The sequence below is a fragment of the Mauremys reevesii genome, linkage group 15 (assembly GCF_016161935.1).
Source record: "Mauremys reevesii isolate NIE-2019 linkage group 15, ASM1616193v1, whole genome shotgun sequence".
In the NCBI taxonomy this organism is placed as follows: Eukaryota; Metazoa; Chordata; order Testudines; family Geoemydidae; genus Mauremys; species Mauremys reevesii.
This window is the reverse complement of record NC_052637.1, coordinates 29397306-29422984: the sequence shown is the minus strand read 5'-3', so window position 1 is coordinate 29422984 and position 25679 is coordinate 29397306. Positions and strand designations below refer to the sequence as shown.

Genomic DNA, 25679 nt, shown 5'->3' with positions numbered 1-25679 from the left:
AGGGATCCAGGCCCCAGCAAAGAGCACCACTGCTCCCCCAGACACCCCTGCGGATCCAGCAGAAGGCTACAGTCAGCACCACCTTGGGGAGCCAGACCCGAGGAGTGTTTGCCCAGGAAGCCGCCTGCAGAAGGCCGTGATGAAGACACTGGCTGAGGGGGAAGTGCCTACCTGCATCCGAGAGGAACTGTCGCAGCTTGTCGAGGTCGGCGCGGCTACACTTGAATTGCTCCAGGTGGTTTATCTGCTCCTGCAAGGCGGTGTAGAGGTCGGTCAGCTGCCCGACCTGGCGCAGAGCTTCCACAGTATCCGAGTAGCGGCTGGAGGCGCTGCTGGAGCCGGAGGACTCTCGCGGCGTGGATGAGGTTTGGCGTTTGTCCTTCTCTTGGAAAGGTGATGCCGGGGACGTAACGGCAGAGTGAGGTCCAGGTGGAATTGCAAGCTGGGCTGCTAGAGCTGAGGGACCTGCTGTCGGTGATGCGGGCTGGAATGCTGAAGTGTCTGCTGGGGTCCCGAGGTAGCCTGCCTGGGCCCCTGGAGCTCCGGGCCAGACTCCAGGAGGCCCCACCTGGGTCACTGGGGAACTGGGCCAGGTGCCAGGGAAGTTCGGCTGGATTCCTGGAGCACCTGCCTGGGCCCCAGGGAAGCCTGTCTGGGCGCCTGGCTGGGCCCCGGGGGAGCCTGGCTGGGCCCCTGGGAAGCCTGGCTGGGCCCCGGGGAAGCCTGGCTGGGCTCCTGGCTGGGCCCCGGGGGCTCCTGGATGGGCCCCTGGCTGGGCCCCGGCGGAGCCTGGCTGGGCCCCTGGCTGGGCCCCGGCGGAGCCTGGCTGGGCCCCTGGATGGGCCCCGGCGGAGCCTGGCTGGGCCCCTGGATGGGCTCCTGGATGGGCCCCGGCGGAGCCTGGCTGGGCCCCAGGGAAGCCTGGCTGGGTCCTGGGGGAGCCTGGTTGGGCCCCTGGCTGGGTCCTGGGGGAGCCTGGTTGGGCCCCTGGCTGGGTCCTGGGGGAGCCTGGCTGGGCCACTGAAGTGATTGCTTGGGCTTCTGGTGTGCCTGCCCTGGTTCCTGGTGTGCCTGCCCTGGTTCCTGGAGTGCCTGCCCGGGCTGCTGGCTGGACCGCTGCCATGCCTGCCCTGGTCCCTGCCTGCATCCCTGGAGTACCAGGTCTGCTGCTGGGAGAGCCGGGCTGGCTCCCTGGAGCCCCTGCCCAGGGTGCAGAGGGTTTTCTGGCTTGGGCGTCCATAACTGAAGCTGGTTGCTCGGCTGGAGAGGGCTGGCCTAGGCTGGGATCCACAGACTGGGCTTCCTGGAAACCAATGGAACGGGAGCAATTTACTGATGGGCACTAGTTCAAAGCAAAGTGTGTGTGTGTGCGGGGTGGGGAGCTGGGATATTCAAAACCACCTTCTTCTATTTCTGCACTTTAACTGGAAGTAACGGTACCGTCAAATCAGACAGGCCTATCTGGACAGAATGGGCAATGGGACAGGACATGCCCCCAAACCGGCCTTTATATTGAAAGGAAGCAACAATCACAAAACGCCCTCTGAAGACATTGCTGGTCACTGAACCAATTCCACTAGTGGCCAAGTGTCTCCTAGGAGCCTGCTTTCTAGAGGAATCTCTGGGATGGGGTTCCTAGCAGATATCTGACCCTCCCTCTCAATTGTGTATACTTGCCCCTGTCAGTCACACCCTTCCCCACCATGGGGAAATCACCAGTGACTTCCCACATTCCCTTCCCACCAGGTATTACAGTTACTCTGTCTGCCAAAACTCCCTCCACAGGAACAACAAGCATTGTGTGTGCATGAAAATCACATAAGCCAGAACTGAAACCCTGGACTGACGCACTCTTAAGCTAAAATGTGTGAGGCTGAGGTTGGGGGAGGAGTTGGTATCAGAATCCTGGGCATAATTCTGTAGCGGGGTCCCCAGGCCAAACCAGAACCCCAGGTCCACCCTCAGACTCTCAGGAGCTGGAAATCCACATCCAACTCTAGATCTGGTGGCTCAGGCCTATCCTATTCTGAGAAGGTCTGATCAGCTTTAGCACCTCCTAACAGCACCAATACATTCCAGGGACTGTCTTTGGAATGACTGATTCTGGGAACAAGCAGTCACATTTAAATGAAATGTCATTCTGTGGTAAGGAAAGAAATGATTTCTTCTGGAAACTATGCCACCTCCATGCGTCCGTAGGGGTAACTTTATAGAGTTTCTGACACAGAACAAGAATAGCACGCGTTAGGAATATCATGTGTTGCTTACTATAGAGATTAGCACTGGAACAGAAGCTCCCAATTGATCAATTAACTTCTTGTATTCCTATGGGTTGATTTGCCCTATAGGATATCATCTCCTGTGAGTGTCTCTATTTTTCTACTCCATACCTACAGAGGGATCTCAGTAGCTAATCTGTGACTCCCATAGAAGGGTACAGTCATGATATGGCCACCTTGTATGATGCTACATGAAGTTGACTGTTTGACAGGCATGCTATGAGCCACATGCTGCCCCTGAGCATCCCTCACAGGGATGGAAGAGTGTATTACAGATGTGTTCAATCAGGCACATTCCTTCGTTAGCTTGGATTTAAGGTTGCTGAAGTACAAACCCCACCAAGGTGATTACTACAAGTTGAAATCCCCAGTTAAACCAATCTTCACCCACAAGCCTTCCTGTGCAAAAACGCTCACAGGCGCCTCACCTCCACTACAAGCTCCCTTGCACCTCCAATGAGTACCAATCGCAATAAACACATGCAGCTATTCTAACCCCCTCCAAGTGTATAACTGTAACTCTGACCGCAGCTAAACTGATCTATTCTCCACAGATGCAAGTGCGCTGGTAAAGTGTAGAATGTGCCATTTGCACATGATGAAGGAGGAGGTCAAAGCGAAGGGGAGGGTGTTTGCATGTGAATTAGAGTAACGGGATGTGTGCATTCTGGGGGAGACACGGGGCGTGAGCCGGAGGGGGAGAAGTGGAGATCTGCTCTGATGAATCTCTTAGAAAAGAGCAGGGTTTAGTCCTGCGTGTGTAAAGTACTCAGTTCTGCTAGCACAATGGTACATGGAAACACTGTGTAAGTTCCTCCACACCTTCCAATGCTCTGCCAAATGCATCTCCATCCTGACCCACAACACCTTGCCTTACTCCACCCTTGCATTTCTCCAGCTTGACCACAAGCTACCAATTGTGTCATGCTGTGGGGCTATTTTCTGAGGCTGGCAGCCATCCCCTGGCAACAGCCACCAAATTCATCTTCGCTCAGGACTAGCCTTCTAATCAACCCCATAAGACATGGTGACTCCACGGCTATCTAATCATGAAGATTCAGTCAGTGACTTCCTTAGACTGTTAAATGCAACAGGAAGCTGCCCTAGGCCTGCACCGTGAAGACAAGAAAAAGGAAAGAACCAGATCAGTTAGCTCATCTATAAGACATTTTTAACATGCACGGAAAGAAAGGACCAAATTCATGCACTGGGTAAAGCTGATGGGTCAGTGGGGTTACACCAGTGGTTAATTTAGTCCAGTGACCATTGTAAAATTCTGTAATGCACAAATGTGAGGCCTCCAAATGACACAAATAACCCTTCTCATATTGTGCTGGTTAGACACTGCGACAGGGGTGGTGGAGACTTCCCAAAAGTGGCCCCCTACGTGGCCCCACTCCTGCCACCCTCTTCTCCCTGAGGCCCCGCCCCCAGCAAAGCAGGAAGCAGGAGCGAGGTCGGGGACCCTGGGCCCCAACATCTGCCCATGGTGGGGGGGCCAGAGAGCAGCCCCAGGCCCATGTCCCCGCCCCCGGACTCCTCCGCCCAGGGCAGATGGAGGGTCAGCAGCTCCCCACTATTGCCCAGGCTCCCTGGGCCAGGCTCCACTTCTGGCCTGGCTAGGAGGTGGAACCTCAGGGGGACAAAGAGGGACAGGGCTGGGGCCGGTGGTGAAAAGTGGAGGGGCAAAAAGTGGGAGGCCACGGCCCCTTGGCTCCCCTGTTCCGGCGCCCCTGCACTGGGAAGCCCTGGGTAGGAGTCATACAAGGATTTCCAGTGCTCAGGCATGGCCCCTGGGTGTCAGAGAATGGCAATCACAAGGTGCCATGACAACATGGGGTCAGAGGGCAGGCGGAGGGAAAAGGCCTCACTGTCTCTTACAGCTCCAGGTTCACACAGCTTTGCTCAGAAAAGGACACATTTAGAGAGAGAAGCCTTGGACGAGAGCCTGATCAAGTGGAACCTTGCATGGCACTGGGCCCTAGAAATGTGAAACGTGACAGAGGTGTGGGCTGATCCCCCAAAGCCAGTTCCGGACATCCTGCCCCAGAGAAGAGCATCTCAGATCCAACACGTTCATGTCAAGCCGCATGAAGGCTGGAAAAGTCCCAGATTCACAAGATCTCCCTCCCCACTATTACATGGATGTCTCGGCAGAGGTAGAGGAAGGGGGCAAACATATTAAGCTTTCCCCTCCCCCCAGCACCCCTAATTGAAGTCACACTCACAGTGGGTGGACTCTTGCCTTTGCCTGTCACAAGGCAGTCCTCCAGAACTTCCCAGCGCACCATGTTATACATTTCTTCGGGGGAAGGATAGAGGTTTATCCTTCGCTCTAGGTTCCTCTGGAAAAAAAGCAAACAGAGATGACTGTACTTCTATGGGGCATCTCTAGGAAGGGACTTCACTGTCTCCTCCATTAACTCTTCAGAGACTAGCAGGCCACCCAAGAAGGTAGCTCGACAGAGAATGTATGTTCCCCAAACTGAGCAGCTGACTTCGTCTTAGATTCACCAATAAAAACAGGGGCCCCTTACAGAGAGAGCACAGAACCAGCACCAGTACTACGCATGGCAACTAATTCAGCATCCTTGGCTCCATGATAGCGCAGACCCTCCCCAGCTGCCCACACCACCACTTCTGCGATCATGGAGTATCAGGGACAGACACTTAAGCCTTCCTAGTGGAGAAGCAGAGGCTCTAACTCCTCCTACAGAAGCACTGGCATTTCCTGCCCCTAAAGAATCCTCTAGCAAGAGAGGAAGCTGGATGGATCGGGGTGTTTCCTGATGCGTCAGGAGGAAGGAGGACACCACAGAAACCCAGGAAAGAGACTCATGTGCCTTGCCCCTCAATATATGTGTAATTCCTATTCCTACTGCAGGTGGTTTGGGACACTTAGCATTGCTTAGGGCCTGACCCTGAGAGATGCTGAGCACTGAAGTCACAGGGAGTGAGCTGATCAGCACCTCTCAGGATCATAGGCGCCAACTTCTGCTTGTGCCGGGGGGTACTTGACCCGTCTCTGCCCCTGGTCCCGCCCAGACTCCACCCCACCCCTATTCCAACCCCTTCCCCAAAGTCCCCGCCCCAACTCCACCCCTATTCCGACTCCTTCCCCAAATCCCCGCCCGGCCCCGCCTCCTCCCCTGAGTGCGCCACATTCCTGCTCCTCCCCCCTCCCTCCCGGAGCAAGCGCTGGGAGGTAGACAGAGGAGGGGGACACGGCGCACTCAGGGGCAGAGGCAACGGGGGACGGGGAGGGGAGCTTGGCTGCTGGTGGGTGCAGAGCACCCACTGATTTTTCCCCGTGGGTGCTCCAGCCCCAGAGAACCCATGGAGTTGGTGCCTATGCTCAGGATCAGGTCCTTCCTGGTCCAAGTAGCTGAAATCTTGACTCAGAGCAGAAGACCTGGGGGGAAGAAATAGCAAAGGAGGAGAAGCTGGGGATTTCAGTGAAGATCAGCATCCAAAAAGGAGGAGTCAAGGAATGAGAATTGGGGCCCTGGGGGTGCCTTGGCAATTCATATGCAAATCGTTCCTCTCAGAGACCTACCACATCGTTATCCAAGTTCTTCTGATCTGCGATGCAGGTCTGCAGTTGATTGCCAATCTCCTGGGTATCTAGTTGTAAATTCTTACAAGAAAAGAGAGTTTAGTTAATCTCCTACAGTCTGGTGTGCGTGTGACTGCCTTTAAAAAGGAAGATGGCCAATTTGGACTTAGATCCAAAATGTGGGGGGGGGGGCGTTGTGAGCGCACATGTGCAAGCCCACACCCGCACACCCACAATGTGTGTGCGCATTTATATTACCCCCTCCAATATCTATTTTCCTGTTATTTTTATTTCAAAAGGCAGTGGCATCAGCTAGAAATACAGTCAATTTCAGAAACTGAGTGAAATGCCCTTTGGTCCCCCTGCCAAATTGTGGGTTTCCAATGCCATTTTCCTGTCTTTTCAATGTTTTGCTCTCTGCTGTTGCTCTGTGAAAGTCATGCAAGCAAGACGGAAAGAAACTGACTATTTGTTCTTACCAAGCAGGGAAAAGACTGACTCCACAAAATGCAAAGTAAATGAACTGAAGGAGTAAGCAAAAAAACCCCACTTTGCTCTAGTCTATTTCAAATCTAGTAATCTTGGGAGTTATTGTGAACTGGAAAGGGTCCAAAAAAATTCAGCCAGGTATGGAATGCTTAAGTCGATGGGGTGCCTTTAAATATTTCTTCCTCCAGGACTGAAAACTCAACATGAGAACTTTGGGCTAGTGCATCAAACAGGCCATAAGCAGAGAGCAAAACTGAAAATATTCTTTTTTGCACTTCACTCACCTTACTTAAGGAGTGTATGTTCTGAAAAACTGATTAAGAGCCCAGTCTGACAAAGCCTTCTTCAGGCAACTGAAGGGGCTGGTGTGAGTGAATGTTTGCAGAATCAAGCCTCTGATTTGTAAAGATCTTTCAGTTTTGATCATCTAAAGTGGTATTAAAAACCCAGGAAAGGGTGTGATATTTATAAATATGTTTTTTTGTCTTGGTCATATCCCTTTAAGCACAGCATACAAGTAAAACACTTGAAACTAGCTCTGACCTCAGTTCATTGTGTTGTATATGATGGGGATTGGGATGGACACCAATTAAATGGAAAAGGTCACCCTGAAAAACCATGAAAGCCCAGCACTATGGGTCTGATCCACAGCCTGCTGAAGTCAATGGAAAGACCCCCACAGATCAGTTTCTTACTTACCACAGGAAAGTGGGTTTCTCAGGCCCCACTTGTTGGAGCAGAAGCAGCGAGTGTTCGGAAGAGACTGGAAAGGCAAGAGGGGTGGGCTGGGGAAGCGGAATAGGGAGGGTGCTCCAGTCCTGTGTTGTGGGGGACCTTGGGGCTGGGCATCAGTGGCAAAGCAGAGGGGGTTGAGATAAGAGACTAGGTCAGGCTGGGCCCCAGACACGCAGGCTGGGGTCTGGGTTGCGAGCACCTATTCTCTCGGGTAGAGCATGCTTTGGGGGGCTGAAGAACACACAGAGAAAAGGCTCAGCCTTGGCATCCACTTAGCTTTTGTTCCCCGTACTCTAGGAAACGAGATGTTTACTGTTTCCCCACAGCCCCCCTCCCTTCCGCCAAGGCTCATGGGAAAAGGCAGCTTGCCAAGCTGCAAAAAGAATGAGCGCTCGAGGCTGGCTGGATCCGCGGGGGAGCTAGCGTGTTTTGCAAGCGTGCCTGCAGAGGGCCACCCTGGGGATCCCTGAAAGTACAAGGAGTCAGCTGGGCACTGCCAAGCTCTGCTGCCTCCCTGTGGGCAGCATCACAAGGTTCAGACTCTCCCCTGCCTGGCAAACAATCCCTCGGTTGGCAGAGACCTACGGCCAGCACGAGGCAGGTGGGAGCTCCCCCAGGCCTTGCTAGAATGATTGACCTGCTGAGAGTTCTCGCTCGCCATTGACGCGGAACGATGGCTCCCTGTCTTAGTCCTTCAAGGGACGTGGTGGACAGCTGCCCTGTCCTGGATCCCATGCCGGGCTCCTTTCTCTATCTAACTCCTCCAGCAGTTAGCAGGGGATTGGCTCTTCCTCACCCCTTCCCTGCGCTAAATACCCCCTCACATTCCAATGTTCCTTCTCAGCCCCTCCGCCAGCGGGGCTCCTCCTGAGCCCCCAGATGGATTCTAAAGCTGCCCCACCCTGATGGAACTGGCAGGAGAAGGCAGCGGTGATATAAAAGGCAAATGCTTCTCTATCCCACCTGCCCCATGGGCACCCGAGGACGGGAACTCTGCACACTCGTGTCACACGCATCAGGCGTGTTTGTCACCTTGCTGGGATCCCTTGAGGGGGGTCCCAAGTGCTGAATTTTTACCTCCTGGCTGCGTCATCAGCTCATGTTACCTGAGCCAGGCAATTGGCTCTGCTGTTAAAGGCCTGGCCGCCCAGCACAGCTTCCTCAGGCCCTGGGAGTACAAACCCCATTCCCTCTGCTCCGGCGCTGGTTAACTCCTGGGCAGAGTGCTCAGGAATAGTAACAAGGCTCCAGGGAAGGGAAGGCCTGAGAGTGCAGGAGAGCCCAGTGCACGACTCCCCGACACGTTACTCCCCAGCCGCATCGACTCAACCACGCGGTCGGTGTGCGGGGCGGGCACACCGCTCTGTCTGAATAGCCAGCTCCTCCGTGCCCATGCACAGCTCAGTTCTGACTTGTATCCTGCCCTGCTGTTCCAGGCCCGGGCTCCCCACGAGCCACTTCAGCCCCAGCATCCCCTGCTCTTCCCTTCCTAGCTCTGCCGATGCATCTCAGTCCCAGCAAGCAGATCCAATGCCTTCTGCCGTCCTTGGCCACCTTAGCTATCGGCTGCTTTTGCACTGTTCTCTGGCAGCATCTCCTGCTCCTTCCCCTTGTCCCATACCACAGACACCGTGTGGGCATTTTAATTGAGGAGGCCAATATACATGCAAAATGAGATATTTTACATGGTGAACTATGGATTCTCCCCCCTTCTCTCTCCCCAGAGCAATCCGCTGCCTGCCCTTTCCTGGTATTAGAGTAATAGGGGGCAGACCTAAGGATACAAGCTGGTCTTCAGTGCAATTCCCACAGGGGAGGAAAGGTCAGTCAGTCCCCTCTGTCTGCTCTGACCAGCATTACCACGGACAGACAGAGAGGGAGAGGAGACATTCTCCCCTACATGGGCAGCGGGGGAACAGTGTGTTCTTATCGGACACCTACATTACAGCATGCTGATCTGCTGCACATAAGCCAGGCACAGTCCTGGCCCCAAGCAGCTTGCACTCTAAGTTACCCCCAAAACACAGGAGAGGTGGGGAATACCAGCTCATAAAGGCCTGGGGAGTAGCGAGAAGAGAAATCAAGGGGACGGGGACCGGGAGAGAGGTCTCATTCTCTTTGCTGCCCTCGCTCAAGCGGTAACTCCCCTTGGGGTTGAGTGCTGCTCGTGGCAGGAGGGAGAGCCCCACATGGCACAAGGTAGCCCAGGTGGTGGGGGGTGGAGGACAGGGAGGGGTCAGTACGTACAGCAAGAGGGACTAGGGGATGTCGGTGCCTCGGGGGGGAAGGAGAAGGCTCGGCGCTCCCCTCACCAGGGAGTGTGACCAGGCCGGCTCTGCTCTGTGAGCAAGGCCCACACTCACCAAGCCAAGTTTCTCCTTGATGTTTTCGAGGCCCTCGTTCATATGGAAATTGGCCGTCTTCACGCCATTGACCTCATTCAGCAGATCCTGGAACAGAGCCATGGCCTGGAACAGACAGGGGAGCGAGTTTAGGGCCACGAGAACACCTGGTACGCCCCAGTGAGGATGCTCGGAGGGGCAGCAGGGCCTAGCCAATCGGACAAGGGGCAGGGAGCGATCGCTCCCAACTCTGCCACTGACTGGCTGTGTGACCTGCGGCAGGGCACTCCCCTGTCTGTCTTAGTTTCCTTAGCTTTATATTTAGCAGGGAGAATAATACCCACCTATCTGGCTGAGGAGATGGACACAGGGAGGGGATGGACCCTGTTAGGCGAGCTCCAGCTGCCAACGGAGTGTGGACGGTGCCGAGGGACTTGCCAGGGAGCCAGCTTAAACAGGTGGGAGCTGGGGCCATAAGCTTCCAGGACAGAACAACACAGCTGCTCCACCCAGAGCATCCTTCCCAACAGGGAGCTGGACACAGGGAGGGGCTCAGCAGAGCTTCTCCTTTTACTCCCCTAGTAAGTAACAACTTCTGGCAGCCCCACACCTCCAGGCAGACCAATGATCTGCTAGATTAACCCGAAGGGTTAAATGAAAGCGCCAGCCTGGGCCTCCTCCCCCCACTCCCGCCGTCAGCGCATTTCCAGACAGGGGGTAAATATCATTGCATTGGGTACCTAACTGAGTGTGAACAGATCAAGTGCAGACATGCCCTGCGGTCTATGCCAGGACACCGTGATGTGTGACCATTCACTGTTCATTAGCTTGCTGCCTTCCCATTTTAGCTTGGACTCTGCAGACTTCTCCTTCCAGATTTGGGTACTATATGCTTCTCCCCCGGTACTGTTGTCCTGCCCACAATACCCTTATTCTATAGCTTTTGCCACAAAACCTGCCTCTGATACACAAATACTGGGATCAAAAATTTCCCTGATGCTGTGCTCTACAGCTGGTGCCAAATACCCGTGAGTGGCTTAACTATTCATTAGCTGGACTTGGCCTTTCACACAGAGCACTTGACCACAGCAAACTCAAACCAGGACTCTCACAGTAAATGGGCAACGTCTGCTACAGTAGCTCTATCTCATGGGGGTGGGGGTGGTGAGATTTGGGCTATGCCACTGACTCACCAAACAGCTTGCCAAAGGCCATGCAATCTCCCCGTGCCTCAGTTTCTTCATCTGTAAAATGGGGATAGTGATATTTACCTACAGCCACGAGGCAATGATGTTTGGAAAGCGCTTTGAGATCAGCTGGAAGCTGCTGGGGACATTGCAAAGCATAAAAGCAGACTGTGCTAAGCTGCTTGCAGCTGGAAAGTGTTCTCGGCATAAGATATACCAAGTTACGTGAGTTGCCCTCACCTCACCACCTCCAACGTGGATAATAAATGACCCAGGTCACAGGGTTGTTGGCACTGTCCCACTTTCCCCCTGCCATTGGACTGGATGCTCACCAATCCTTGGAGCTCCAGCATTAGAGGATTGTTCCCTTTGAATCCCATTAACCAAGGCTCTCAGCTGTGCAGATCTTTAGTAGAACATTGATCAAGGATCAACCACTCCGCTAGGCATCTTATTAACAAGCCAAGTTCTACAACAACACTGTGCATCCACATAGCATTGCTCAGTGCGGTGTCGCCCAGTGATTTACAAACAGCCTCGTCTCATCCCCGCCAAGCGCAGAGGATATTATCCTCCAAGCACCGAGAGGGTCAAGTGACTTGCTCAAGGTCACATGATGACTCCATGGCAAAAGCAGGAATGGAACCCAGGAGTCCTGACACATGTTCTAACTATTAGAGCCCGCCCCCCGTCTCCCAAGTAATGCTGAGCACTTCTGAAGGTTAAAATGGCCAGGTATTAGATACACACCTATGAGAAAAATGATGATTAAACAACAGGAGCAACTGGAGAGTTACATTCATTAGGGCTGGAGGGTGACTGTGAGCAGTTACCCACGTGGGTAGCCAATTCACCCCAGGCAGAGCCAGCACAAAAATGATGCATCCTTTGCAGTCCCACTTACAAAATAAAATATAAGTTGTGCATAGGTCTTGTGCTGGGTCTGCTGCACGGGGTTGAGTTCCACCCTATTGTATGGGGCTTACAAACTGGCCTCGCAACACCTGGAAATTCCAATCTCTTGACCAGAAAATTTGTTTTCTTTTATCTTGGGGGTCTGTGCTGTCACCTGTGAGCAGCTCACACTGATCATCACACTGACGTTTTATTTCCATTAACTCGGCACAAGTAAGTGCCATAAAACCATTTAAAAAAAGAAAAAGTCAGGCCCAGTCCTGCAAGGTGCTCAGCATTCTCAGTTCTCGTTGGCTTCACTGAGGATGCTTACGCAGCAGCCAGCTGCAGGCTCTCTGTGCCTCACAGAATGGAGCCCTTATTTCCTAGCTGAAATGCTGCTCTTGGATCAAACTAGCGGTAATCCCGGTTTACACTCAGATGGCTTCAGGTGTCAGCGCTGTCTTCAAACTGATGGGGAACATCGACGTTCTCACAAATATTAGATCATTCAGGAGATTAATTGGAAACCAGAGCCCAGTTCCCACCGATCACAATGGGGATGCTTTGTTTTTTTTTATTTAACATGACCCTCCCGAGGCAGCACTGGCAAATAATTAAACATTTACAGCCTGCCATATTGGATTGCAATAACTGTGCTACATGAGCCTGGGTGCTGATTTAATGCGCTGCGAAGGAGCTGTGTATCAGCCGCAGAAAAGGCTCATTATCTGGTCAAAGCAGTTCCTTTTCCCTCCCAATATGCTACACAGCGGGATGAATAATTCAGCCGGGACTTGCTTTAATCTTGTGGTTCAACTCTTCCCCTATCACCGCTGCAATTGCTCCTGCTTTGGAGGCATTCTCTGGCCATGGCTTTTCCTTTCGCCACATTTGATTACTATCCTAAAGACAGCCCGCTAGCGCCTGAAGCAGGGCTCACTAGGCTCTGCTGGGTACGCGCAAGATCCACGCTGGCTGGCCTCCATGACAAGGTCTGCTCCCCATGCTGGTCTAAAGCAGACAGTCCCCGCTGCCGTTTCTGAGACTGTCAATTTCAGCCAACCATTCTGTCAGCAAACTCTGCTAATAGGTAGGGGCGGCATTCTCCTCCCCATGCCACACGAGGCCTACGCATCACCTACGTCCTCATCATAAGTGATGCTAGTCCCGCTGCACAAGGGCCAGTTGCCTCCTCAGAGCACGTTCATAACTTTCTCCACCTAGATCACACAAACCGACGGCAGGGAACAGAGAGGGAGGTTCACCTGGCACAATGTGTTGCCCTTGCAGAGACGCTATCTGCGCCAGGAGCTCCCTCTTTGTGGCAAATGCTCACAGCTCTGCAAAACAGGCAGAACCTAGGATATTAACGTGCCCCCGTCTGCCCCCACCAGCCCATGGTGTCACACCCTCTTCACCTATGCCAGAGCTTTGTTTAGAGCTGCCAAGGCCACAGCCCAGCGGGCTCCCCAGCTCAGTGTAGGGCTTGCAAGAGTCCCAATTTTGTGGAATGGTCCCAGGCATAACATGGGACTGTGAGGCCAAGGGCCATCCAGGTGCATCAATCTGGTTCCTAGGCAGAACCAGCCGAGCACAGAACCTGCTCTGGGATGAGACGTAACAACCAGGTCCTCCCCCCTCCCAAGCACTCTGTACAGGAGAAAGGAAGGGAAAATCCATCATCCAGTCACAGATGGAGAAAAGGAGGAGGGATGGGGGTAGAGGGGGCCATGGAATGTAGGGACTGCAATAATAACCTTGTTGAGCTCCCTGCAAGCCCTAAATCCTGCCCTGACTCATGCTGCATGAATTTTGGACTGTGATGGGAGCTGGAAGGGCAGAGCACCTCCAATCTACAATAGTCAGCAGTATCTTGCTGAATGTGCAAGACAGAAGCAGTAGGATAACCAGCACCTGATCCTGTGAGATGCTGAAAGCCATGGGAAATGAGGGCACACAGCACCTTTGTCCATCTTTTGTCAATATCTGTTTAACTCAGATGCATGAGAAATACCTGGGGGGAACAAGAGGTCTCTGCTAAAGAGTCAAACCCTTAAACCCTTCGATGAAGGACTCAGAAAGGTCATAATCCACACTGAGGACCTCCAATGAATCCTCTTGCAAAAGCACGGACTTAAACATGTTTGAGATTTTTAAGAGGACGGCAAGCAGAAAAACTCAGACATTTTCACCCTCCTCCCCTCATCCCCAACCCTTCAGAACTTCTTTATCCATACTAAGGAAGCAAAGCAGGTCCAACACCCCCAATCGCCCTCCCCCATTTGAATATTACCTCCCCTTCGTCACCACTCCACATACAATTATCACTTGGCCAACCCTACACATTTAGCTCTATACATCTTCCTTCTGAGTCAGCTCCTCCAGGCCACGGGTCAGTTTTTTGTTCTTCTCCTGTCATAAACATACAGCTAAGGGTAGCATCAAATCCCTCCTTTACCTGTAAGGAGTTAAAAAGCTCAACTAACCTGGTTGGCACCTGACCAAAAGGACCAATAAGGGAAGGAGATACTTTCAAATCTGTGGGGGAAGGTTTTGTTTGTGGTCTCTTTGTTGTTCTCTCTCGGACAGAGAGGAACCAGGGCAGGAAAAAAAAACATCTCCTAAAACCTTACCTGAAATAGAATAATAGAATCATAGAATATAAGGGCTGGAATCTAAGGTTACAAAAATTGTAAGAAAAGCAAGGAAATGCTAGATTATCTTTTGTTTTAACTTGTGAATTTTCCCTATGCTCAGCGGGAAGTTTATTCCTGTTTTTTATAACTCTAAAGTTGACTCCAGAGAGGAATCTTCTGTGTTTTAAATCTTTTAATTACCCTGTAAAATTACCTTCCATCCTGATTTTACAGAGGTGCTTCTTTTACTTTTTTTCTTTATAATAAAGTTCTGCTTTTAAGAACTGGATTGGTTTTTAGTGTCCTAAAAACCCAAGGGTCTGGTCTGTGCTCACTCGGTTAACCTATTGGTTGGTATATTATTCTCAAGCCTCCCCAGGAAAGGGGGTGAAAGGACATGGGGGCATATTTTGGGGAAACAGGAACTCCAAGTGGTCCTTTTCCTGAATCTTGGTCTAAATCACTTGGTGGTGGCAGCAACACCGTCCAAGGGCAAGGAAAGGATTTGTGCCTTGGGGAAGTTTTTAACCTAAGCTGGTAGAAATAAGCTTAGGGGTCTTTCATGCGGGTCCCCACATCTGTACCCCAGAGTTCAGAGTGGGGAGAGAACCCTGACATCTCCCAATTCCCCCTAGCTTGTAACTGTCCTTCTGGTACTAAGGAACCCAAAGTGACCCCAGTATCCCAGATGTGGTTGTGCTACTGCTGCCTAGGGAGGGAATATTACACTGCCCTGTTCCATGACACCTTTGTCCTTTTTATGGTCACATCCTACTGATTGGTCCAGGCTGCACTGCCAGTGCATCCCATGAGTTGGAACATGGGGAGGCTGCTCTAAGAAGAAGAAGTTATTCCTTGTGCCCCCATAAGAGCCCACCTTTCTCTCCTCTTTTTACTCCCCCTGTCCCAATTTTCGATTGCAGTACAGACACTCCTCTTCCAGTGGGGAAAATCTCCAGGGCTTTCCCTTACTGAGCCTATGCAACTTGCTGGTATCCTTGGTCTTAGAACAGAACCGCGGGTCCCTCTGGCACACCACTTCAGCTCCTTAGCCAGCCTCCCGCCTCCTGGAATGGCAAGAATTAACTTGGCAACACTACAACCCGTCCTGAGTGAAAGGGGAGGAAAAGAAAAAAGCTAGAATCTGAACTCTAACCGCTTTCACCTGGAGGTGATGCTATTACCTACAAGAGGAAGGTTACAAACTACAGCATTTTACATTATGCCTAGTAACTCAAAAGAACAGCTAAATGGTCTCAGGCAGCCCCCTGGGGTATCTGTGCCATGGCAGATCTGCCACTAATGCACATGGAGTGGGGAAAGGATCCAAGGGCAGAGGTAAGTCAGGGGACAGAGATGGGGGGAAATATTACTCCCTCGCTCGTAAACCGACAGCATCACATGGCACTAACTTCATCAGGCCAGAGCATATCTGGCAATATATCTGCCATGATTTCAATGTAACTCCTCCCTTCCCTCTCCCCCCGACTCCAATGTGCTCTGTATGTGCTCTGACCGCAGGGTATGACCCCTCAGAGAGACACGGGTCCAATTTCTTTGAACGCTATTGGAGTCCTGGAATAGAAAATGCCACTTGCACCGGGGCGGCAGAAATGGGGGTGCAGGTGGGGAGCAGGAACAGGGAAATATTGTGGAGGCAGCTGCCGTGAGGCCTGGGAGCTGGGAAGCAGGTAGTGGGACCCATCGGGGCTGGAATGAGTCAGGGAGCAGGTAGGAACCCCTGGGCTGCTACCCTCCTTCCCAGCTTAGAGCCAGCTGCCTGCCCCCACCCTGCCAAGTGTCAGTACCTCTCCTCACTCCCCGTCTTGTCCCTCTGCCCGCGCTTTGCAGGGAGCTTTTCTTCCCCCCTTCCACTTTGCACCTCTATAGTCTCCCTGTGACCAAGGACATCAAAGCATTTCACTACATTAAATTAAGCGCCCCAACTACCTGTGAAGTAGGTAAGTGAGATCACCTACAGGTTCTGGATGGGGAAACTGAGGCACGGAGCAGCCAAGGGCTGGATTTTTAGAGGTGCTGAGAACCCAGTTCTACTGAAGTGAAGAGGAGCTGCAGGTTCTTAGCACTTCTGAAAGCATCAGGTCCTTGAAAATTTGCTAGAGGTCACATAGGAAGACGGTAGCAGAGCTGAAAACAGAGCACAGCGAGCCCATCTCTCAATGCATTAAACCATTCTGCCCCTTAAAAGCACACAGCACAACTGGCAATCAGGGCTGACAAGAGGGACGGAGAGGGGGAACATCTGTACTGGGGCTCCAAACTCAGGGGCCCCCCAGAATGACTAACGTCTGTGTAAATAAAGAAATGGGAGGGGTGGAGCCCCAACAAACATGATGTACCGGGCCCCCAAACTTCTCTTGATGGGCCTGCTCCCAATTCAGGAGTAGCTCATTTGTCAACAGCGTCTAACGGAGGTCTACGCAGATCACTGACAAAGGACAAGAAAAGGTCACAAAGGAGAATACGGGCTCTACGTTCCCTAGACTGAAGATAAGATGAACGAAAACAAGAATAAGCCCTTTGTTAAAACTATGGCGCGTGTTAAATGAGCAACTCCCTGATCGTCCCCATCCAGCACTTTAATTAAATGGGTAGCAGCAATCAGGACTTTATTTCTCTGGCAACCTTAGAGGAATCAGTGCAGAGCTGCTCTTGTAAAATTCATGCAACAAGTCACAGCTGTAATAAGAACTGCGTAACACCTGGTCATGGTTTTCCCTGTTATCCAGCCTTGAAAATACACGCCAGATCACAACCCCCATAACAACATGCAACGTAAATAACACTGGACGAAACATGTAAAAGATAATTGGAGGCTGGCCCTCAGGATTCAGAAAATATTTCCCTTTCTTATAGTTTAGCTGTAATCCTAACACAGTGAGAGTCTTAAAAATTATTGATTTCTACATGAGAGACAAGGTGGGAGAGGTAATATCTTTTCTTGGCCCAACATCTGTTGGTGAAAGAGAAGCTTTTTAGTTACGCGAGCTCTTCTTCAGGTCATGATTTCCAAGTGTCTTTCATACGTCCACAAACCTCTCAATGTCCTTCACTTTAGACCCTAACTTACCATCATTTTGCACAAATTTGGAGTCTTGTTGCTGATTATTGGAAGTTATTTCTATCAAACTATAAAATAAATAAAATAATACCACCAAGCACTAATAGAGAACACGGGTCTGGTAATGAGTGCTATATAAGGAACTTAAAACAGAGCAATTATATACTACTTTTCTTCCAACTGGCTCAGGACCCTTTATAAGGGTGGAGATTAACCCCATTTTCTAGGTGGGGAAACTGAGGCACAAAGGGGTAAAGTGAGTGACTTGCTCAAAGTCAAACAGCCAGTCAGTAGCAGAGGCAAGGCTATAGCATATATTTGCTGATTCTCAGATCTGGGCTCTCGCCACTGGACATGTTGCCTCCTCACAACTTAAGGAATGGAAAGATTTACCTTGGAGATGCCATTCTCATTAGCTTCTATCTTTTTCTTCATCTGCATCATTTGCCACATGTCGGCCACAGCAGAGCCATTCGGAGAGCCGCTCTTGGTCCTCTCCAGCAAGTCTGTCCCAGAAGGCAATTTTTCCAGGGCAGCCATTTGCTTCTCAAGCCCTTGAACCTGTTCCCCTATTCCGTGGACCTGAGACTTCACCCCATGCACCTGATCCTCCACTCCATGCACCTGAGCCGCCACCCCAACCACCTTGGCCTCCACGCCATGCACCTGAGTGGCCACCCCAATGACCTTCTTCTCTAAGTCAGCATAGGGGAAGTCTTCTGACTCATCGCGCTTGCCCTTCCTCTCTTCCTCCTGCAAAGGCACAGGTTCCGGGGGCTTAGGTTTCTCATCATGCATCTCGGCTTTGACATCCTGCAGGTTGAGTTGTTTAATGATGGCATGGAGCAAAGTGTGGAGGGCATTAAAATTGACCACCCCGATCTCTGGCGTCCCTATGGAGAGGTCAGCCAATTCCAACAGGCTGATCAGAGCCATTGCCAACTTTAACTCCTGCCCAGTATCTGATGCCGTTAGCTTCTCATTCAAATATAAAGTTATTTCCCCACCCCCCTCAATAGAGCTAATGACTTGAGCCCATGGGCTCAAATACGTTTCTCTTCTTTGCCTTGCGAGTTATTAAGGAAACAGTTAAAATCAATCCAGGCTGCTCGATCTTCTTCCCACAAGCCCAGCTCAGCTGCACACTCCATCGAATAGCAATTTCCCGGGGAATTTTCCTTCCAGGGATTTCCCCCCAGCCTTTTTAAAGTTATTTATTTATTGACTTAAATTTCCCTCGATCTGTCTAGGCCTGATCCTCTTGCCCCCGGCCCCCTCCCTGCTGGGCTAATGCCCCTGTCTCAGACACCTGCCGCTGCCATGCCTGACTATGGGCAGAAGCAGGGACCAGGCTGCTGGCCGCCCAGCAGAGCCATCTCCACTGGGACACACCAACCCCTTTGCCTCGGACCCGCCCCTTTCGCCCTTTCATTGGCTACCGAACACACCGCCCCACCGCCGGATTGGCCACAGCGGCTGCCCATGTGCCTTTGTTTACATCAGCGGGTTCCGATAGCTACGTTGTAGCCTCTGGAGTTGCTAGGCAGGGACGCAGCGCCCCCTAGACGTTCTGTGGCTCATTGCGCCTGGGGAAGTAGTCCCCCCCCCAGTTCCAAGGCTGAACTGAAGCGGCTCTGAAAGGCAGGGAGAAGGGCTGGGTCCCGGTCCCCTCCTGGCCGGATTTGAAGGGCTAGGGCTAGGGGTTGCAGTGGGGCTTTGCCTCTGCCTGCCTCCAGAAACACGTGGGTAGGGAGGGAGTGAATCTGGGGGGTGGGCAGGCAGCCTGGCTGCTGAGCTGGGAAGAAGGGGCCCTGGCTGCGGAGGACAGAAGAGGGGCTGGGTAGGCGGTGGAGAGGCGCTGGAGGAGCGGGCAGGGGCACTGGAGCAATCTGTACAGTGGGGGTGCTGAGAGCCATTAAACCAAACTGTAAACCCTGCCGATGAGGGAAATCACATCAGGCCGGTTCCAGCCCCTACGGGAGTGGGCTCACTGGGGCTGCAGGAGGCCGGGCCCCAGCTGGTTTAGCTGCAGGGCCACCCTTCGGTAAAACTCAGCAGCCTCGCCTCATTTTAGGGACAGCACAGCAGGCTGGCCTGGAGGGTGACCTTAGCCTGAAATTGCTGAGCATGTCAGACTTTACCCATAGAACTGAACTGCTCCTCCGTCCTGGCTCCTGAATACGAACTGCCTCCTGAATGGCCCAGAGGGCTCGGTGTGAGCTTGCAAAAACAAAAGTCAAGGAACTAGCCTTACAGAGTAAATTCACAGGTGGCTCAACGTTCCGTTTCTGTGACAAATTCACACCACCTAAGACCAACAGAAATTTGGTCTGCTGATTTTCCGCCCCTGCAAATTAATGGAAGCTAGTTGTTACTCAGTAAAACACAATCCTGGCTCATTTGCAACCCAGACCTTGCAGCACTAGGAACCTGACTATAGTGACTGCAGCGGCTTATTACCCACATGGAGGGAAATGCAAGAAATAAAGAGCATAAGGAGTGAAAAATAAAAATACATTCTAGAAATACTTGGTGTGTCAATAAACCAGGATTATTCGTATACAAGCAAAAATGTACGTTTAAAATATTTTTATTATTTTAAACTGAGCCCAACCTCATTGTGCTAGGCACTGTACAAACACAAGAGAACCTCAGCCTCAAAGAGTTTATAGTCTAATTAGACAAGAGACAGAAGGTGGGGGAAAGAGATACAAAATATCAGCGTAAGACTGGGAACAGAGGGAAAGAGAGATGAAGTTAGTACCCCAAGGTCACAAAATCCCAGTCTCCTGCCTCCCAGTTCAGTGCATTAACCACTAGACCATCCCTTCCTCCCTAAAGTGTGCTATTTTAAAAACTAAGCATGGGGGTGGGGATAATCACGTAACTCACCATCAGCTAATTTGATCAAACTCAAAGGTTGGTGCATGTTTCTCAGGTGCAGCAGTTACATTCTGCAAATGTAAATCCAGTTAATGAAAACCTTGTTTAAAATAGGAATTGCCAGACTGGGTCAGACCAGCAGTTCACCTAGGCTAGTGGTTCTCAACCCGAGGTCCAGGGAAGAAGCCAAACCTGTGGGGAAAAAACGCAAAAATTGGGCTTGTTTTTTGGCTTAATTGGCTTGTGAGTTGCTTGTTGGCTAGTTTTTGGTTTATAGCTTGTTTAGCTTGGTTTTTTTGTGATCAGCTCCTGGCAAGCAGGGGCCAGGGGAGCAAGCAGGGGAGAGATTTGGGGTGCACAGCAGTCCCACTATATCCCAGACTGCACACCAGGGGGATCTAGTGACATAGAACGTTGGCGTTCTTAAAGATTAGCTTGTTTTGCCCTTGTTTTGAAATGGGATTAGCTTGATTTTTGGCTTATTGTGAAAGTCAGGCTGCTTATTTACTACATGAAAGTTGGCAACTGTGATCCGGGGCCACCAAACTGGGCCAGCATTAGACTTGCTAGGGTCCAGGGTAGAAAGCTGAAGCCCCACCATATGGGGCTGAAGCCCAGGACCCTGAGCCCCATCACCTAGGTCTGAAGCCAAAGCCTGAGCAATGTAGCTTCGCGGGGGGCCCTCTGTGGCATAGGGCCCCAGGCAGTTGCCCTGGTTGCTAGCCCTTAACACCAGCCCTGGCTTTTATATGCAGAAAACCAGATACTGTGGCACATGTGGGCTGTGCAGTTTTTATAGCATGGTGGGGGGGGGCGGCCCTCAGAAAGAAAAAGGTTGAGAACCCCTGATCTAGGCCCACATACTGTCTCCAACGGGGGCCAGTAGCAGCTGTGTCGCAGGAAATAGCCCTACAGTTTGGGGTTAACTCTTCCCCCAGGGAAAGAGTCTTCCTAGTCCCCAAGAGGCTGGGTTATGACCCAAAACTTAAGTGTTTATATGTTCTTTAAACATCCTGGTGGTTTTTGTTTTTTAATATTGGAACTAGACCTGCATACCACATAAATGCCTAGTCCCTTTTTTGAATATTACTGCTTTCTTGGCATTATGAGATCTTGTGGCAATGAGTCCCACAGTAGTTTTGTGCTGAGTGAAGAATATACTGTATTATCAGAAAACATGCTTTGAGAGTTTCTCCATGACGACAGGCATATAGGATTTACAGCATCACGTCAGTATCCCTCCTTCAAACTTGGGTATTTTGTCTCAACGTATTTTCCACACCGGTAAAAATATCACTTCATCCACTGCTGCAGTACAGTCAGCTCTGCACTGGAACACAGCAGCTGTCGAGCAGTGCAGATGAATTTAGGACAGGAAGTAAATGCTGTAACTGTATCCATTTGAAAGCACAGGACTTTCGTTTAGGTAAACAGATTGAAATCACCAAATTAGAATTTGGCCAGGACAGTGATGTTAATCAATTACTCTGATGAGATAAGCCATGGCCTCCCCCCTGGGCACTGTGAGGACTGTTACCGTATTGTTCTGAACCAGCTATAACTTGGCACTAGTTTTAGGATAATGCTCCCAAACCTCAGTCAGTGGTAGTGTTCCTGTGCTTGTAACCCCAGCACAACTTTCTCCAGCGTGACAGTTATTCCCGTGGATGGGAATCCTCCAAGGGTAAAGGCCTGACCCTATACCACTTGAAGTCAACTAAAGTTTTACTATGGACTTCCATGAACTTTGGCTCAGGCCCTTCCCACGCAAGGCTGGACAGTGTCGTTCAGTTTCTTCCAGCAGGACCGTTCTCTTGGACAGTGAAAATGATGCATTTAGTAATGTGATGGGGGGAAATATTTTCAGAGACATTCCATCTATTTTCCTGGCTCCAATCCCACTTGTCATTTTAACCTTACAACAGTCTTCCATGAGTCGTCATCCCTTCTGATTGCTAGGTAAGAGCAAAGCTATGGGGAGAGTTGTGATAGGATGTGTGTTTTTACATCCGCTCCACCCAGGCGCAAGGCACGGAACAATTATTCTGTGCACACATGGATTAACAGAGCAAGAGCCATAAATATTGATAGGAAAGGGGCTTCCATTTTCAGTTTTCCCCAAGACTAGAACGCATTAGCTTCAACACCGAATGAAAGATGCACAGATGCAGCCTCACTCACATGGAGTATTATGAAATGAACGCAAACCAAACATTCTGGCCCTACCGCACATGCGAGGAGCCAGCCAGGTTCTAGCTTAAGTAACTCCTCTGCATAAAGGTATTACATGAAGTGCTCTTTAAACCTCATTTCCATATTGTATCAAGGCCCTCCAGGCTAAGATAGATCCCAGCTAGGTTATTACTTTCAATGCATTAAAAAAGTCTGTCAGTGGCTTTATCGGGACAGAGCCTCAACATCCAGCAGATGTCAGCACACCACATGAAACGGAGGTGAGGTCTATACTCAGTGAGGGAAAGCACTTACCCCCACTTACGAACATCCATTGTAATGTTGAGTTCTGACAGCTGCTTGTTGCAGCCCTCCCAAGAGAGAGGGGACAGGGGATACAGATACAGAGGCTTCTGTGTTTTCTGTTCTTCTAACAAGACTGGTCATCCTTAGCACAGAGAGGTTACAGAAAAGTAGAAGGGGAAATTAATCTCTTTTCTACAAATGGGACTATATTAAGGATATTTAAAAAACCAGCAAACCAACCTCACGTAGTCCTCAGTGCAGAAGTGCTTGAGCACAAACTGAAGTTTAATGGGGAGTGTGTGTGTGAGGGGCAGGTGTTATTCTCTCCAAACTCATGGGCAGGTTTATGACAGACAGCCAAAAACTGCCCTCTGGACATCTCCTCTTCCACCCCTACAACCGAGATTTTGCTAGGTTCAAACGTTTGATCTGAATTTCACTGTCACAGTGGGTCTCTGGCCCCAGTCACGATAGTATCTGAGCACCACCCTTATGTTAATGAACTGGTTCTCACAGCAGTCACAGGTAAGGAAATCCTCATTTCCGCAAAGGGGAATGGAGACACAGAGTTTTAGTGTCTTGCCCAAGGTCACAAGTCTTAGCAAAGGGCCCTAAACCTTAGGATGAGCCTTCCTGTTTTAACCTGTTTTACAGAAGTAAAAAATAAAATGCTTTGGGGCAGGGACCATATAACATATAATATGCAGTGATTAAAATAGCAGTAACTCAGAGTTTTTGGTTAGGAAAAGTTCCCCAAGCAGATCTCCCTGGGCAGACTGAAAGGATAGTTCACGATACGTATACAACCACTTTTCATTAGGTGTTTTTTAGGCATTGCTGTTTGTAGAAAACTTTCCCGTCATCCAACACCAAGTCCTCTTCCTAAGACAGACGCCAACCTGCCCGGAACAAACACTCAGAGGGTGCGATTGACTTCAGACTTCTGCCACTTGCCTGTGTCTTAGCACAAGGTACCATTCAGTATAAATCACAGCCCTAAGCCCTATGGTGTTGTTTTTTCTGCACATCCTCCATGCAGTAGATCTGCAGGCACAGCAAAGTCGCCTTAGTGCCATTTGGTGGCTGGGCAGGCAAAGAGCTGCATTGCAGGAACAGCTGGTCGTGCTCATATTGTTGCCTCATTCTCCAGTACCCCAGTGCTATTTGTTTCATGCACCTGTGGCATCTTGTCATTAACCAAGATCATAAGAATGTTAGGACAGCCTCTTTACGGTGTCTAACACAACAAAACCACGACTCCTGATTGGGGCCTCTTGGTGCAGTTTACAGAAATAAGTACCTCTCTCTGAAGAGGGCATTAATTCGGTAGCTTATTGACAACAATTTAAGCATCAATATCACTCATTTATGATGGCATCTTAGAGACTAAGAAATTTGGGCATAAGCTTTTGTGGGCTAAAACCCACTTCATCCACCCACTTGAACTCCATGCAACTGATGAAGTGGGTTTTAGTCCACAAAAGCTTATGCCCAAATAAATGTGTTAGTCTCTAAGATGCCACAAAGACTCCTTGTTGTTTTTGCTGATACGGACTAACACGGCTACCCCTCTGAAATGGTCATTTATCGTGGTAATTTTAGCAGAAACAGGTGCTCAGGGACCATGCACAGAGCCTGTGGAGTTAAAATACTGCTTCCATCACCTTCCCAAATATCTGACTCTGTTCTAGGCATCACTGTTGCCATGCCTTAATAAAAACTAAAATAAGCCAAGTTTCCTCTCCTGAAGTTTCAGGCTCACCACTTCCATATACTGCAGAGATGGCTGCGGAGACAAACCCAAGGCAGGCTCCTCTGCTACCACACTAATTTACACAAAGCCTCTCTTATAACAGGGAGAATTACTGCAGTGAGATCCTTTCCTCTTCCCCCTCCATGGTCTGGGTATTTGCTTAGTCACTGAACTGGAAGTTCTCAAGGACGACCATTAGTAGGAGAGACCAGTAGCCAAGTCTTGTTGAAAAGAAAACACAGATCCCCCACTTTACAACCGGAAAAGGCTTAAGGCTCCTACCCCAGGTATACTAACAAACGCAGGATCACCCCGTATCAGCTTAACCTATAGCTCTACCAGCAGGAGGCCCTTGGGGAGCTTACGCAAGCCTCAGCATCGTATAGTATAAACCACATACATTCGCCCTAATGAGTTATTTTTTCCTGCACCTATTTATGGAAATGACTCAAAGCCACACGCCTTTCCAATAGACATGCAAGTACAGGAAAGGCTTATTACTATCAATGAAATCAAAATAAAGCTGCAGCAGTGATTGTCAACATTAGAGTGAAGTTTAACCTAGTGCAAAGAAGCTACCCAGGGCCCTTTGCACTACATAATGTCTGTATTGAAAGTTTAAGTGGCGTTTAATCCCTGGGGTAACTAACTCTTAGGGCTTGTCTACCTGGCGAGTTAGTGCACAGCCAGCCAAGGTGTGAATCTATAGCAAGCAAGTCTCAGAGATGGGTCTACAGACTCTGGCTCATGTGATGCTCCTCAGAGCCCATGTGTCTATACAGCGATTTTTAACACTGTAGCGGAAGCCTGAGTTCATTGCCTCAGACTCAGACTTGCTGCCGCGGGTTTCTGCGTGCCATGCTGCTGTACCATTGAAGAGCCTTGCTCTGCAATCCATTATGCTTTTGAATGGTCCCCATTCAAGTCAAAGGGACCCTACTCAGTGCAAGCAAAGGGTTCAGAATCGTGCCCTCATGACCCAGCCAGGCTGATCTGCATGGGTGTACGTAGAGATTAAAATTAGCACCTTTTGTCAGAAGCAAGGAAGACGACAAACCCTAAACTGCAACTGTCTCTACTAATGCTGTTGTCGCTGTAGCAGAGGCTCGTTTTCATGTTGAGCAGCTCATCCAGCATAAACATTAAGAAGTTTGATTGGTTGGAGACTCAAACCCCAGGCAGGATTCCTTGCTCTAGGATCAAGAAGAAAAGCCATGACCGAAATAAATTCTCTCAGTCATTTGACAGGCATTACACCTGCTAGCACAGATGACTTAATACAGGCACCATCTGCAAGGAGGGCAGTACAGTTCTTTGCAAAGGCACAAAAGATGTAAAAAATACTTTCCACCCTATGGACTT

General features: G+C 50.4%; 1 protein-coding gene across 2 annotated transcripts in view; it reads right to left on the bottom strand.

Annotated features, from left to right (window-relative positions):
* QRICH2 (glutamine rich 2) overlaps positions 1 to 18592 on the bottom strand; it is a 49570-nt gene extending 30978 nt beyond the window's left edge. The window contains exons 1-5 of one of the 2 annotated variants that reach the window (XM_039501939.1): positions 17597 to 18592; positions 9423 to 9527; positions 5836 to 5916; positions 4508 to 4624; positions 172 to 250 (exon numbers count right to left, since the gene is read on the bottom strand). In XM_039501939.1, the coding sequence (XP_039357873.1) occupies positions 172 to 250; positions 4508 to 4624; positions 5836 to 5916; positions 9423 to 9527; positions 17597 to 18139 (925 nt within the window). In that variant the 5' untranslated portion in view covers positions 18140 to 18592. The remainder of the gene's footprint in view (positions 1 to 171; positions 251 to 4507; positions 4625 to 5835; positions 5917 to 9422; positions 9528 to 17596) is intronic. The other variant, XM_039501937.1, reaches the window with a different exon arrangement.
* Between the last annotated feature and the right edge of the window lie 7087 nt (positions 18593 to 25679).